This window comes from Notamacropus eugenii, chromosome 1 (genome assembly GCF_028372415.1).
Source record: "Notamacropus eugenii isolate mMacEug1 chromosome 1, mMacEug1.pri_v2, whole genome shotgun sequence".
In the NCBI taxonomy this organism is placed as follows: domain Eukaryota; kingdom Metazoa; phylum Chordata; class Mammalia; order Diprotodontia; family Macropodidae; genus Notamacropus; species Notamacropus eugenii.
The window spans coordinates 693,645,244-693,661,809 of NC_092872.1; the positions used below are offsets into that span (position 1 = coordinate 693,645,244).

General features: G+C 37.1%; 1 protein-coding gene across 8 annotated transcripts in view; it reads right to left on the reverse strand.

The window, feature by feature from the left end:
- Positions 1-4,886: 4,886 nt before the first annotated feature.
- TERB1 (telomere repeat binding bouquet formation protein 1) overlaps positions 4,887-16,566 on the reverse strand; it is a 49,477-nt gene continuing 37,797 nt past the window's right edge. For 6 of the 8 annotated variants that reach the window (XM_072635938.1, XM_072635944.1, XM_072635940.1 and 3 more), the window contains 3 exons: positions 13,103-13,252; positions 12,709-12,798; positions 5,247-5,410 (listed from right to left, as the gene is read on the reverse strand). In XM_072635938.1, the coding sequence (XP_072492039.1) occupies positions 5,358-5,410; positions 12,709-12,798; positions 13,103-13,252 (293 nt within the window). In that variant the 3' untranslated portion in view covers positions 5,247-5,357. Of the gene's footprint in view, positions 5,411-7,528; positions 7,750-12,708; positions 12,799-13,102; positions 13,253-16,566 lie in introns of those variants that run through there. The other 2 variants (XM_072635941.1, XM_072635943.1) reach the window with 2 other exon arrangements.

Genomic DNA, 16,566 nt, shown 5'->3' on the forward strand with positions numbered 1-16,566 from the left:
ACTGAAAGGACCAAACAATAAATGTTGATTTACTGACTTGTGCATGGTCATACAGTGCCAAAGACAGGATTTCAACCCAGGCCTTTTCTACTCCAAGTCCAGCATTAGGTTCCAGTCCTTCATTTGCTAGATGGCAAAACAAATGGAGACCCAGAGCAATTGTGACTTGCTCATGGTCCTGCTCCTACTGGCTCTGCTTATGAAGGAAAAGAGGTCCCAAGGATATCAGAGTTCAGGGTAAGTTGCCTCTACTACTCATTCAGTTTTTGGTTAGAGAAGTGAGAATTCCCTCCCCCATGAGACATGGAATTCATGCTTGGGAATGGGAAGCCATTGCCTTCTGCTTAATATTATTATTTTTTCTCTGATTACACACAAAAACTGTTTTAACATTTAAAATTTTTTTTGAATTCCAAATTCTCTCTCTTCTTTCCCCCTCATTGAAAAGGCAAGCAATTTGATATACGTTAAACATATGCAGTAATGCAAAACATATTTCCATATTAGTCATGATGTGAAAGAAAACACAGACCAAAAAAAAAGTTTTTAAAAAGGATTCTTCCATCTGCATTCAGACTCTATCAGTTCTTTCTCTGGAAATGGATAGTATTTTTCATCATAAGTCCTTCAGAACTGTATTGGATCACTGTATTGCTGACAACAGCTGAGTCATTCACAGTTGATCATTGCACAATATTGCTGTTACTGTGTACTGTCTCCTGGTTCTACTCACTTCACTTTGCTTCAGTTTGTGTAAATCTTCTCAGGTTTTTCTGAAATCATCCTGCTTGTCATTTCTTATAGGACAATAGTATTTCATCCCAATCACATACCACAACTTGTCAGCCATTCCCCAATTGATAAGGCAGCCCCTCAAATTCCAATTCTTTGCTACCACTAAAAGAGCTGTTATATATTTGCATACATATGGGTCCTTTTTCTTTTTGTTTTTTATCTCTTTGGTATACAGACCTAGTAGTGGTATTGCTGGGTCAAAGGGTATGCATGGTTTGGGTATAGTTCAAAATTGTTCTACAGAATTGGTAAAAATCAGCTCATAATACTAATATCCCAATTTTTTCACATCTCCAACATTTATTATTTTCCTCTTCTGTCATATCAGCCAATCTGATAGGCATGGAGTGGTACCTCAGCATTGTTTTAATTTGCGTTTCTCTAATCAACAGTGATTTTGAGCATTTTTTTCATATGATTATAGATAGTTTTAATTACTTTGAAAACTGCCTCTTCATATCAATTGGAAAATGTCAGCCATTGCTTTCTATGATCACTAAGATAAAACTGGGGTGGGGGATGGTAAGTGTGGCTGCCAGGAAGTTAGACAAGAGTTTGTCTTGATGTAGTGCCAGAGGTTAGGTACATTTAAGGGACCTCCCATGAGGTCCTCAGAAGGTAACTCCAGGTCAGTGTTGTCAGGACCACCAAAATGGGACGCAGGTTAAGTCAAGGTTTATTCAACACATACTTGTGATCAGAAGAACTCAAGACAACTGAGGTGAGTTGTCCTCAAATGGAGAAGGGTACAAGAGATTTAGGCATATGGGAGAATTTTTATAGGAGATAAAATGGGGTCAGTGTGGTCTCTCCTTTATCCAGTCCATATTCAGGATATAGTGATGCTTAGATCCTCATTCCATGTCAACCACACCAATGCATGGGTGGTTCCCATCTTGAGGGAGAATCTTTGGTTGATATGGGAGAGAAATAAGGGGGTACAGGGCTCAGATCTTGATATGCTAATTAGGAAGTCCTCAGGTGGCAGGGAAGGACAAGAATAGTGATGGGGTCTGAATGAGTAGGGAGACTTAGTAGGACAAAGATCATCTTCTTGAATTCAGATCTGGCCTTAGACACTTACTATCTATGTGACCATGGACAAGTCACTTAACCCTGGTTAGTTATCTGTAAAATGAGCTGGAGAAGGATATAGCAAACCAATCCAGTATCTTTCCCAAGAAAACCCTCAAGTGGGATCACAGAGTCAGAAACAACTGAAAATGACTAAACAATGTGACATTTATTATTGCACAGCGAGGAGAGATGATATGGGATCAGAATGCTGGTTTCCTGACTTCTAGGCTTATGCTTTTTCCCAGGCTGCCTCTTCTAGGACATCTCCTATATTCAGGCAGATAATGCATTTATCATCTCAACCAGTAGCTTTCCTATTAATGATTTCTATGGAAGGAGCCATTATTCTATTCCTTTATTTTAAAAAATATTACCTCATATTACCTGTGAGCCAGAGCTTTATATTTGGTTGGTGCTATGGGAGACACTGAGGCATAAAACACAATTCCTCTTATAACTTTGACTCTTCTTTTAGTAAACTTCAATCATGACATGACCTGGTTAAAAACAAGTTCTTTCGTGGCTCCCCATTGCTTAAATAATGAAGTCAAAACTCTCAGCCTTGCCTTTAAGGCATTGCAAGACTTGATCTGAAATGATCTTTCTCCCCTTATCCTTACTTTTCTTCTATCCATATTTCACACTCCAGGGAATCAGATTATCTTGTTATCTGAACATTTTTCTGAACTCTCTGAAAGGGAGATCTTGTGAAAGGGAAACTCAACCAGTATTTTTTCCATCTGAAATGCCTTCATTTTTCATTTTCTTCTTATGCCTCATTGAGTTGCTGGGAATCAGGTGCTCTAAAATGCTATTGGTGAGAATAAGATTATTATATTGAAATCCTATCTATCCTTCAAAGTCCAGGTCAAAATGCCACCTCCTCACTTGCTAATAGGTACTTAGTCAAGAGTTACTCCTCTAATTGAAGGTCATAGGAGACAGAACAGACTGGTTTTAAATGTGATGTTGATGAAGGGCATAAAAGGCTGCTTATGTAAGTTAAGGAATTCACATTCCTGGTGGGTTTTCAAGTAGAGACATTTTTTCCTTTCACCCTGATTTAAACAACAACCAAAAAAAAAATTATAACTTAATATGTCCTCCTTAAAAAGAGAAAATACCTGTTTCATTGTTATTATTTATTTCTAAAACCATATCTCTATTCATACCTATATCTGCATTGAGAGATATAGCAAAATATTTACATATATATATATGTATATATATATATATATATACACAGTCAAAACTAATATTTTTCATTTTCAAGAAAATAAATATTAACATACAACAGGCTTCTAAAAATTCTTTTAATACTATCAACTCTTGATTATCTGTGTTAGTGAGCTGAGACTAAAAGCACATTTTTCCCCCAGCTGTGAACTGATGACTATGTAATGGGGGATTGGCCAAGGACAGACCAAGTCCCTGATGCAGATATTTGATAAGCTTGTCTCTGAGCATGCCTAATGGAGGGCCCTGCTCCTCTAACCAATAGCTGGAAGTCTGTAACAGTTTATCTTCTTTTCTCAAATACAGTGAGAGAAGAAAGAAGAGTGAGCTGCTGCTGTGGAAGTCTTTTGTACGAAAAATCAGTTCCAACTCAATCAAAAATGTCCCCTTCTTTGACACATAGTAAGTCAGAGGATACCTGCACATGCTCCAAAGTCTAAACATTCCTGGAGGCAGCCTTACCAAATATTCACATAGGGGGTTGCATTAGGCAAACATACTTCAAAAACAGTCTTGAGGATTGGGCGCCCCCTTCCTTGTGGTGTATACAGGTGACTCTGAGTTCTCAAAGTTTTCAGACTTTTCTACTTCTCTTGAAGGTACCACTATCCTTTCCATCTCCCAGGTTGTAATAGCAAGTAAAATAGGCACTTTTGCTGTTTCTGTTTAAGTATAAGCAAGAAGTATAATGCCTCTATTTGAATGTGACTGAGGAGGATCTTTCTCACCCATCGTCCGACCTGGGAAGATTTGTAAGAAGGTCCATGCCCTTTGTTAATGAGGCACTGGTTCTCAAGGGGTATTATGCTTTCTGGCTCTAAAAAGTGCATAAAGACTGAGAGTGATGTTTTATTTTGGGGCTTAGGTTTTGTAAGAGTGTTTGGCCAGATGAGGACTCTGGGAAGTTGCTATGGAACCCCTTGGGCTTTGAGAACCCAGATGTCATGTTTCCCTCTCTGGTAACTATGGTCAGACAGTTGGAACTGTCTGTTGAATTCAGACAGAGGAAGTCATGTCTTGACTTTTAATTTCTCTGTATTTTCTTTGAAGTTCAGGGTGCTGACTCCCCTGAATTAGGTGAATGATATATGTACCTGACTAAAGAAATGATACATGTGCTTGATGAAAGTGATTGTTAACCCCTCAAAAGTGGCCTTTCCTTTTATGAATGCTGATCTAAAACCTGTGATGGCAGGCCCCCCTGTGTATGTTGGGGTGCTTACACAGGTTCGTAACTTTAGCATTATCCTTGCATCCTTATTCTCTCTTACCCTACCAAATCTTATCATTTTTACCTTCACAGCATCTTTCACATCTGAACCTTTCTCTCCATTCACACAACTACCTTAGTTGGAGCTTTGATCACCCCTTGCCTAGATGATTGCAAACCTTGCCTGAATGGTCTCCCTGTCTCAAATCTCCCCACTGCAGTTTATCCTCTACTAGTATTTCTTACCCTGTAAAGTTTGGCAACAGTAAAAGGTTTCCAAATGTACAAAGACCAAAAATTGATTAAAAATCAAATGCATAATAAATCCAAAGTGTTTCTGGCAGCACTTGCCCGTGTTGCATCGAGCAACTTCACTGCAGCCTTGGTTCTGAACACAAACCATGGGCACTTCACACAAATGCTGCCAAAACAGGAAAAGGGGTCTAGCGTAGAAAAAGTTTAAGAAGACACTGTAATTTTCCTTAACTGCAGATTCAGCCATGTGATTCCTCCGCTCAATCAACTCTAATGGTTTCCTGTTGCCTCCAGGGAAAAAAAAATAAACTCCTTTGTTTAGTTTGTAAAGCTGTATATAACTTGGCTGCATTTTATTTTTCTAGCTTTATTGGATATTATTTTCACTCGCATTCTGGGAGTCATTGTGACCACCCCATTTGACTGGCCATCCCACGTGCCTGGAATGCACACCTTCCCTACTCCCACTTCAGAGTCCTTCCCCTTCTGCTAAGAATCACATAAGCACCATCTTCTGCAAGGAGACTAGTGGTCTCCTTACCAACATTTTAACTACTTCTCATATATTTGTTAACTTTATATTGATATGCTATACATGTTTAAATGTACTTGTCTCCCCCATTACAATGTAACTCCTCTAGAGTGGAAACGGTTTCATTCTTAAGTCCCCGGAGCTGGGCATGTGTAGGCATTTAATAAATGCTCGTCGATTGATTGAAGGGTTGATGGATTGCCATGGAGGACAAACTCAGGTAGTGACTACCAAATTGAGAAGGCTTCAGTGTCATAATTGCATTATGACTTTGGACAAATCACTTTTCTCTGGGCCTTGGGTTCCTGGAAAATATAAAATGAAAAAAATTCATAGGATTTTAGAGTTGGAAAGGAATTTAGGTATATAGTTTAATCCTTTCAGTTTGTAGATGAAATTAAGGCTCAGAGAGGGTGAGTTATTTCACTATGGTCACATAGTCAATAATCATTTAAGCATCAACTAGGTCAGGCACTGTGCTAAGTGATGGAGATACAAAGAAAGACAAAAGACATTTCCTGCTCTTCCAGAGCTCATAATTGAGAACAAGTTCACTCAAATATCAGGCAAACGACTAATTTTTAAAATGTGTCCTGGTATCTCTTTGTTTTTATATCATCTTCTCTGAATACATTTCCCACCCTGTACCATCCTGAAAGTTATCCTTTATAAGGAAGAATAAAAGAGTGGCAAAAGGGGTGATAGGAGAGAGCACAAGTCAACAAGTCTATGTTGTGCTTACTATGTGCTAGGCATGTGCTAAGATGTGGCAGTACAAACATAAGCATAAAGACAGTCCCTGCCCTCAAGGGGTTTATACTCTCACTGAGGGAAAACAACACTAAAAAAGAAACTGAGGTCATTGGAACCTGGAAGACAAAATCCAGATCGTCACAAGCACACCCTGGAGCAGAAAAAAGATATGGCTGATCTGGATGCCCTCCTCAAAATGGAGGTTCTAGGAGGGACCAGCCAATCAGGCCTCAGGAGGAGAAGGTATTTTCAGGGGGAGAATTCTAGGAGTGATCTCAGTGATCTGAGATTTAGGAGTACAGTCTGGAAAGGAATGAATCCAGTGAACCACACACTTGCATCCCTTGCTGTGGGTCACATGGATCCTTTTGTTTGAGCCTGGGTCAAAGATGATTGTAGACTGAACCAGGAAAAGATTTTCCCCAACCCCCATGTAGATTGTATGAAGTAACATTCCTACCTCTTTTGAGGAAACCTCTTCGTTGGGACCAAGAAAACATCAGCTGTCTCTGAGGCTATAGCAACAGAGAAGGAAAGAGGTCCTCCCCCTGCCTCCTCACCTCAGCAATGGTAACCTCCCTCAAGAAACATCAAGATCTAAGAGAGGCTGAAACTTGACCCCAAGTCCTTGGCTATCTCTTTTAGTCTGTTTTTCTTTTCCTGAGCACCAATGATCATACAGTAATCCCAAGAGGTGGTCATTTACTTACAGCCATGTAACGATTTTGATATGTTGTAAGTTAATTGCCAAGCAGATGATTTTTTGCAACAGATTTGTGGGAGCAATGATCACTTCTAAAAGAATACTCCAGGGTTAAGAAAGCCATGGATAGCTGGCCAGAAAACCAGAAAAAGCTGACCTTGAAAGTTGCTTCAGTGGTACATATTGGAAATGAATGTGAAATGGCTATTCAGTACTACAAGTTTCCTGGGAATCTTTACCTTCCAGGAGAGTATGACAGAGATAATAGATTATTGTGACACAAATTTTAAGTATCTGTTAATGTGCATTTATGATTCTTTTGCTTTATAAGCATTCCTTTTGTAATAGAGAAAATAATTTAATATTTAAGCTGTTTCCACCTGGTATCTACTTATGAAGAGTATTATTTTAGAAGAGATTCTTAATCTCTTTTACTGAACCCAGAGCACATGACTATAGAACTAGGGCCTCAGTAGATCAGCAAAATCAGGCAACAAGTCCAACAAATCTGACAGTATAGATGGTATTCTGTAATATGTGGTTGTTCAGTCATTCAGTTGTGTCCTTCTGTGTCTCTATGGACCATACTGTTCATGGGGTTCTCTTAGAAAAGATACTGGAATGGTTTGCCATTTCCTTCTCTAGTGGATTAAGGCAAACAGAAGTTAAGTGATTTGCCCAGAGTCACACAGCCTGTAAGTGTCTGAGGCTGGATTTGAATTCAGATCTTCCTGATTCCAGGCCCAGCACTCTATCCACTGAGCCATCTAGCTGCCTCCATTCTATATCTCCATAATTTCTGCCCATTGGTACAAGTTCTCCATCTGGGGCTACACAAAATAAAGAATGAAGCAACAGATACAAATTGAGACTGAGAGAACTGGAAATGATAAAAGAAGCTAGAAGCTTAGACAAGCTACATATTTAGGCAGAGACATAAACATTTTATCTAATAAGCACTTAAGACTTCTCAAATTTTAATTTCATTTATTTGAGGGTAAAAATTGTTGAAATTCTACCAACAGGGCCAGAATATAAACAGTACAGGCACAAGCAATATCTACAGCTATCCAACCTTTAGAAACTGAGTAAGACTACACCATTGTATTTCAGCGATTTCCCGTCTTCTTTATTCCACACAAAAGATATATGACTCTTCAAACAAATTTCTACAAGATCTTCATTTCTCTGTAATCAATTGGAATTATATTTGTCAGTCTTTTATACAATTTATAGAATTTATGACTAACACTTAATGAGCAAGATTCATCCCAACATAGGAAGTTGCTTCCTGAAAATAAACCTGGCACTCCTGGTACCTTAAGATTTGAAAGAATTATTACTCTAACATATTCTTAGTTAATGACTTGGAGGCCAAAAAAAACCATAGCACCCAACATAACACCAGGCACATGGTAGGTACTCAATATAAACTCGAATGGCTGAAAGTTGTCACACTGATCACCATGTTAAAAATATGTCATTCAAGTGTTAAACTGTTTTTTAAATCCTGCTCAGCTCAAATGAACAATTAATAATAGCCCCATGAGGTAGATACTACAGGTAATACCATCCCCATTTTATAGATGAGAAAATAGATTCACAGAGGTTAAATAACTTGTCATTGGCTGCACCATTACTTATGTTAAAGGTTGGATTTCAACCCAGGTCTTCCTGACTCTAAGTTCAGAATCCTTTTCACTACCCTAAAAGTGCCTTTAATTCACTTAGAAATCATGCTAGGTTACAGAAGGCTATGCAAACTCTGGCTAGTCCTACCAAACTACAAAGACTTGACTATAGTGCTAACAACAAGCTGATGATCCATGAAACAGGCAAACATTTTTAAATGGCTTTCAGTTCCTGTGATTCTTTTTTGCTTTCATTAAGGACAGAAATGAGAGAAAAGAAGACCATTGTTAACAATCACACAAATTATTACAGATGTTAACTGGTCCACTTCTGGCACTATAAATGAGATCTTTATCCGATGATAGAAGAGAAGGACATGGAAGGACAGCTCACAAGTTCTCCTCCAGAAGTGAGGTAAAAGAGCTAATGCTACATGTTTCATTGTGACCACCAAAGCTATAAGAAGCCTAGGACACTGGGTCATCTCCCCTGCAGCCTTCATGGTGAGTAAAAGCCAAAACAACCAATAGTAAGGAAATAAATGTAAGATGGTGGAGGAAAGGCAGTCACTCAGCTGAATTGTCCCAACATGCCCCTCCAAACAACTTTAAAATAATACTTCAAACTGAATTTTGGAGTGGCAGGACCAACAAAATGTCAGAGTGAAACATTTTTCTATCCTAAGGCAACTTAGGAGGTCTGCAGGAGAGGCCTGAGACACCAGGATGGAAGTTGGCCCAGAGCACAGTGGTAACACCAGCAGGGGGCGCTGGAGGTGACTGTGACAGCAGCAGCAGTTTGAGGAACTCTCAGCCCAGAGATGGTAAGGGAGTCAGAGAACTGGTCAGATTATTATAGGAGATCCTTTACTGGCACTGGATGCAGCTGGCACTGACTTGTAATTCTCTTACCCATATATGGTTCTAGGTCACAATTCCAGGGAAGAGAGGAGCACTTGTGCTCTTTCACAAGGAACCTGGGACCCTGGTCCCAGTTCCAAGGCAGAAGGCAGCACTTGTGACTGCAGGGGAGCAAGGGCCCTTCCCGGGTAAAGACCAGAGTGCAAACCAGGAGAAGAGTGATCATACATCTCCCTGGATGACATCACCTTGGAAACACCAAAAACTTGCAGACCCCCAGAACTAGCTCTGAAAACAGCAGTACAAAAAAACTCTTGAAGCTTGGGACAGTTCCTCCATACCCACAAGTAAGTAGAGCCCAACCTTAACATAAACTTTAAAGTCAAGAAATATGGTGGGAAAATGAGCAAATAACAACAAAAAGAATTTGATTATAAAAAACTACCAGGGATCAAGACAAACTCAGAAGACAATAATATGAGAACAGCTACAAACAGAGCCTCAAGGAAAAATGCTAATTGCACCCAAGTCCAACAAGAATTCCTGGAAGAGTGGCCAAATGGAAAAAGAGGTACAAATACTCAGTGAAGAAAATAATTCCTTAAAAATTAGAAGTGGGTAAAGATCCAAGCTTTGGGAAAAGAACTCACTATAGGACAAAAATTGCCTGGAAGACTGGAAAGCAATTAGATATAGACTTACATGACACATCAGATACCAAGATAAGGTCAAAATGGGAACATAATTTAGACATAAAGGGTAATATCATAAACAAATTAAAGTAGCATGGGATCTTACCTGTCATCTCTATGGATAAGGAAAGAAATAGAGAGCATTATGGGGAGTAAAATGTATAATTCTCATCACATTAAATTACTTTTTGCACAAGTCCAATGAGGCCAAGATTACAAGGAAAACAGGAAACTGGGGGAAAATTTCTGTGGCAAGTTTCTCTGATAAAGGCATCATTCCTCAGATATATAGAGAACTACGTCAAATCTATAAAAATATGAGTCATTCCCCAATTGGTAAATTGTCAGAGGATATGAACAGGCAGTTTTCAGAAAAAGGAATCAAAGTTATCTACAGTCATATAAAAAATGCTCTAAATAATTATTGATTAGAGAAATGCAAATTAAAACAATTCTGAGATACCATCTCACGCCTATCAAATTGGATAATACAATAGAAAAGGGAAATCACAAATGTTGGAGGGGATATGGAAAAACTGGGACACAAATGTACTGTTAGTTGAGTAGCAGACCATTCAGGAGAGTAATTTGGAACTATACTCAGAGGGCTATAAAACTATGCATACCCTTTGATCCAGCTATAACATTTTTACTAAAATAATTAATTGTAGGTTATAGACCATTATAGAAGATGAATAGAGAAATTGTATGAAGGACCTGAGATCTTTTGAACTAAGTCAAAATATATCTTGATACTGCCCTAAAGTATAAAGTTGGGCATCAGGGAGGATGTCAAGAAATATGTTGGAAAATCTGATTCAGGATTAAGAAATAAAAGAAGCCAAGAGTTTATAAATTATTTGAAAGCCTCATGCCTGAATATGATCACATGCCAAGCACCAAATAACACAAATAAATGAAACTGACTATATCTTAACTGATTGGGAAAAGCTGATGAGATTCATCTTAGAAACAGTTGTCTATATTTAGGCCATCACTTCGTTATAAAGAAACATTAAAAGGCTGGTTTTCAGAAGATGATTTCCTATAGCAGACTACATATTTAAAGTCAGACCATTAAATGAATGAAATAAAGATTACAAATCACACTGAGCTGTCTGTTGATTATAAAAAAAACAACTGACTCACTAGAACAAAATTCATCCTTAGAGATCCTCCTTCAACAAAGTGTCTCCCAACCATATGTTAAGCTGTACCCCTGGGCAAATCATGTAACTTTCCAGTGACCCAGGAAACTCTCTAAGATGACGAGCTGAAGAAAAGTTGACAGCAATTTCCTCATTAATCAAAGAAATCACAGATCTAAACCAAAAAAGAAATAGACAAATAAAAACATCCCCAGAGACAGAAAGATTCCCTGAATGAACAGAATCATTAAGTTCTTACAATGTGTAAAGCAGAATACTAAGTAGTGGAAAGACAAATAGAAAAGTGAGACAGTCCCTGGTCTCAAGGAGCTCACATTCAAATACAGAAGACAATGTGTAAGGAAGGTTTCAGTACAAGTCAAATGGAGAAGTCTCAATGCCCGTAAGTATATGCATCTTTTTTAATGTCACTTTCACTGATACAAAATGGCATTAGTTTCCAATGTTGAACCACTTGACAGAGCCAAGGACTTGGATGGCAAGAACCTTTCTTTCTGGGTCTTCAGGAGCTGTGGCTGCAGCATCTGCATAAACAGATGCCAGGCTACGTCTCCAAAAGGATGACTTTCCAGGATGATGGCTGGGGGCACTAGGCTAGATGCACTGCTATTCAGGTCTTGAGTTTGGGGTCCTGGGCTGTCTCTATCAGGGACTGAGGGATGACAGAGGTCAAAGTGATGGTCTGACTTGCCTGGTACATGCTGCTCAGAGTGCCTTGCTTTAGCTACTCTGATTTTCATGTCCTTAATAAATGATTCCTTATTAAAAATAACCATAAAGATTACTTTGTTTAAAAATAACAGATCACTAGTATAAATCAGATCATAAAACAAAGGCATATGTAGTCATCATAGGTTCGCCAATGTTATGAAATATGTTCTGTACAGAGTAATTCCCAAAATAGAGGGAGTTGCTCCAAATGCTCCATTCAGCAGATGATATTGCAGATTTCACCAAATTTCTGAATATTTCTAGAACTCCTCAATGAAATGAACTGATACTCAAAAGAGATCAGTCTGGAAATCCTTATAAAAAATTATATAGATGAAGAATGCATATTGTTCAGATTGTGATATGTGGTCGGATAGGCCACTGGTATTTACATCTTGAACAATGAGTTGGGTTAAGAATTAAAAGGAAAAAGAGAGTACAATGGATTGTATTTGAGAAACTGTGCAGTACTTTCAATGACACAAAAATTCATCTTTTTAATAGCAGTATTCTACCAGTGATGATATACATGGAATGAGTCATGGAACATGATCTTCTTCAGAAAAGTCAAAATTGCAGGTGACTCAAAGGGCAACAGAGAGATGAACAGGAGAGTACGGCACATTGCCAAAGATGACTTGAATGATATTATATAAATATCAGCTATCATTATTAGCATCTTTTTTTTCTTTATTATGTTGGTCATTATGTAATTCTGGATCTGGAAAACAGATCATAGCATTTTTCTAATGGGTAGTGGAAGAGAAGGAGCCTATAGGTAAAAAGAGAATGAAGATAAGAGATCAGGGTTGATGAATGTTAGAACACTGGATTTGCAGTCAGAAAACCTGGCTTCAATTGTTGGTTATGTAAATGTAATCCATTATTATTAATCATTCATAGGTTCATACCCAGAAGGAATCTTAGAGATTATCTAGTACACTTTCCACATTTTATAGACAAGGAAATTGGGACTTGAAGCATGTGAGAACATTTCCATGTTAGTTGTCTGCTCTCTTCTTTCTCAAGGAAATTACTGAAACAGAAAAATTTGATTTGATTTTTTTAAAATTCAGAACTCACGTTGGAAATGGTTTTGAAAATCAGTTCTTTCTTCATGTGCACAAGATTCATTATCAAATCTTCTTTTCTTATGTGGGGTCAACAGTATTTCTGTAAAATATAAGAATTATTTAGAGAATCTTTAAAGTATTCATATGACCTGTCAAATCTATGTAGTAAAATATGTTAAATGCATATTTAATGTAGACCTAAATTTTGCATTGAAAACTTTAGGTAAGTTGTTAAGAATTTTTAAAACTATGCAAAGAGACTAAATTTATTCCCCAGGACTTAACCTATGACTGCTCAGAAACAGGTTTTCTTTTCCCCCATAGCTTTAATGTATTTCATAGTTTAGAAGCTAAATTCAGTGCAGAAATTTTATCATAAACACAGTTAAAAGCTGCTGAATTACTTTTGTTAAAGATAAGTGATTTCCTTAGGTCACTTTTATATCTATCTTCAGCTTCCAGAATGACTTTGTGGCGATCACATTGGAATGGGCAAGAGTGCAAGAGCCTGCTAAAATTTCTGCTATTCAGGGATTTTCCTACTTCTATGCAACCTAAAAAAAAAACACATTAAGATGATATACAGAGATGTTATAAAAGAGCTAATTACAAATTTATGTATGCATAATATTATCTTTAGGATAGTAACTATAGCCCAATCAGGGTACTTAATTATATTTATTATAAGATGAATATGATCACATATTATGTTTGTAGATAATTAATCAACATTTGCTGAACACTTTTACTACATGCCAAATGCTTCAAGGAGATGCAAAATAACTATAAAACAATTTTAGCCACCTAGAATCTAGTTGGGAAGATAAAGCAAACATACATCAAACAGCCAGACTCTAAAGGAATACTAAATTCTGACAGTGACCATAAGTACTGGAGTAGCAGAGAGGGAGGAATTAGCAGAATGTATATTAGGTATGGCCTTATTGGAATAGAAATGATGTTGAGAGTAGTAGGAAATGACTAGAATGGGGTTGGGATAGGAAAAAAATAATAGAGGGATCTTGAAACTGGAAATCGAAGCAATGTCCATCAATTGGGGAATGGCTGAACAAGTTGTGGTATATGAATGTAATGGAATACTATTGTGTTATAAGAAATGACGAACAGTCAGACTTCAGAAAAACCTGGAAAGATTTATATGAACTGATGCTGAGTGAAATGAGTAGAACTAGGAGAACATTATACACAGTAACAGCCATAGTGCATGGGGTCTGTTTCTGATAGACTAAGACCTTCACAGCAATGTAAAGACCTAAAACATTCCCAAAGGTCTTTTGAAGCAAAATGTCATCCACATCCAGATAGAGAACTATGGAATCAGAATGTAGAATGAAGCAGACTATTTTCTCTTGTATTATGTTTTGGTTTGGTTTGGGTTTTCTCATGGTTTCTCCCATTCGTTTTCATTCTTGTATGCAACATGACTAATGTGAAAATGTGTTTCATAAGAGTGTAAGTATAGAACTCATATAAGATTGCAAGCTGTCTCAGGGAGGGAGGGGAGAGGAAGGGGGAGAAAATTTAAGACTTATGGAAGTGATTGTTGAAAACTGAAAACAAATAAATTAATTAAATTAAAAAACAAAACAAAAAAAAGAAAGAAAGGGATCTTGAAAGTCAGAGGAGTTTAATTCCAATGCAGGAGGCAATGGGAAATTATATATTCTTAAGCATTAAGCATGATGAAAGGTGTATTTTAGAAAAATAATTTAAAATTGGTTATATGGTATTTATTAGTTGAGGAAGAGACGGGAACACTAATAGTTACAATAAGATGACAAGAATCAGAGCTGAAAGACTGCAGAGATTATCTAGTCCAGCCCCCTGATTTTACAGATGAAGAAGCTGAAGATTGAAAAAGGAAAATAAACAAGCAGTTTTCAAAAGAAAAAAACACAAGTTATCAATAACTACTTGAAAAGTGTTCAAGCTATTTAATAAAATATTATGCAAAATCATGAGATACTACTTTATACCCAGGCAGATGGTAAAGATTCTTAAAAATAATAAAATTCAATGCTTTTTATGATAATGATACAGTGAAAGAAGTACAATGGATTTGAATTAAACTGTGCCAAGTTAAAATTTAATGTTGGTAATGCTGTAGGAAAATAGGCACATGGTGCAGGAGTTGCAAATTGATACAATCTTTTTGCAAAATTATTTGGAATTATATAGTGAGTTTTATAAAGCTGTTCATACCATTTGATTTAGAAATTGCATTAAAGATCTACACTAGAAATGCTACTGATAAGAGGGGAAAAAAAGAACTATTTGTACAGAAATATTTTTAGAAGCATTATTGGTACTAGCAAAAAAAAACTGTAAATGAGACAGATTCAGTACAACTAGGGAATATTTTTAAAGACTGTGATATATCAAATGAGACGATATTTGTAAAGCGCTTGGCACTGTACCCAGCATATAGTAGGGGCCTAATGTTGATTGTTTCCTTCCTTCTTTCCTCCATGAATATAATGAAATAAAGTTGCACCACAAGAAATAAAAACATGAAGAATACAAAGAAATATGGAAAACATGTAAATTAATGCCAAGTTAAAAGCAGAATAAAAATAATAATAAATACTGATTGCAACTAAGTAAAAAACAGAACAAAATCTGGAAAATATATTCAAAAAGAAGGGAAAGGGGGCATGTAAACAAAAAAGGCTAATTGTTACTCTTTCAAAGTAAATTTACATAATTTACTAAACAAAATATAAATGATAGAAACATTTTTGTACACCTTGGTTTTGCTCTTATTATTGTGGTTTTGTTTTTTCTTAAGATCTGTGTTTGTTGAGGATTGTCAATTTTATGATAAAAATTGTTTTTATAGAAAAAGCAAATAAAGGCCTAGAGTGAAATGAGCAAGATTATAGATTTGAGAGCTGACAGCATTCTGGCTCTCTACAGTTGAAATGGTGAAAGTGAATGAGTTCAATCAGTGACTATTTAGAGACATGATAAAGGACTATAATAAAATAGACGGATGGAATAGCCAGTAGGTATGTCACTAAGGCCAAGAAAGGAAAGAGTTCCATGTAAGAACTGGCCTCAAGGCCACATGTGGCCCTCTAGGTCCTTAAGGGCAAACCTTTGACTGAATCCAAATCGACAATACAGTTTGGATTCAGTCAAAGGGCCACACTTGAGGTCCTAGAGGGCCACATGTGGCCTCGAGGCTACAGGTTCCACACTCCTGGATGAGATAAATGTTGAGATCCCTCACAATTCTGTGATTCTGAATCTGAGTTTCAAGCAGGAGGCGATGATTAAACAATGATACCATCACAGAGAAGCTGAGAAAGATAAGGACTAGGAAAAGGTCACGGATTTTGGCAAAAATAGCAGGGTAGCCTTTGAGACAACAGTGGGGAAGGAAGACAGATTTTAGAGGATTAATTAGGGACTGAGTAATTAGGTAGAGAAGACAGCAGGCAGAGCTCACAAATTTGAGGAATTTTATGATGAAAGGAAAGTGTGAGATTGAATAGAAGTGACAAAGGGGTAGCACGATCCAATAAATTTCTTTCTTTCTTCCTTCACACCCTAGAGATAGTACAGAACTGTACATATTTGAAAGAGGATAATCCAATCCAATCTACTCCACCACTATGAAATACTGACTATACACTAGACAATGTAACTAGGTAAAAAGAGTACAAAGACAAAATATACGTCTCTGTCCTCAAGGAATTTACATTCTGTAAGAGGAGAGTGAAGATGGCTAGAAGGATGAAATGATCTGAATTATAAAATAGAGTTGAAAGGGACCTCAGAGATTACTGAATCCAATTCCTCCATTTTAAAGATAAGGAAACAGGTTTAAAGAATATATGTGACA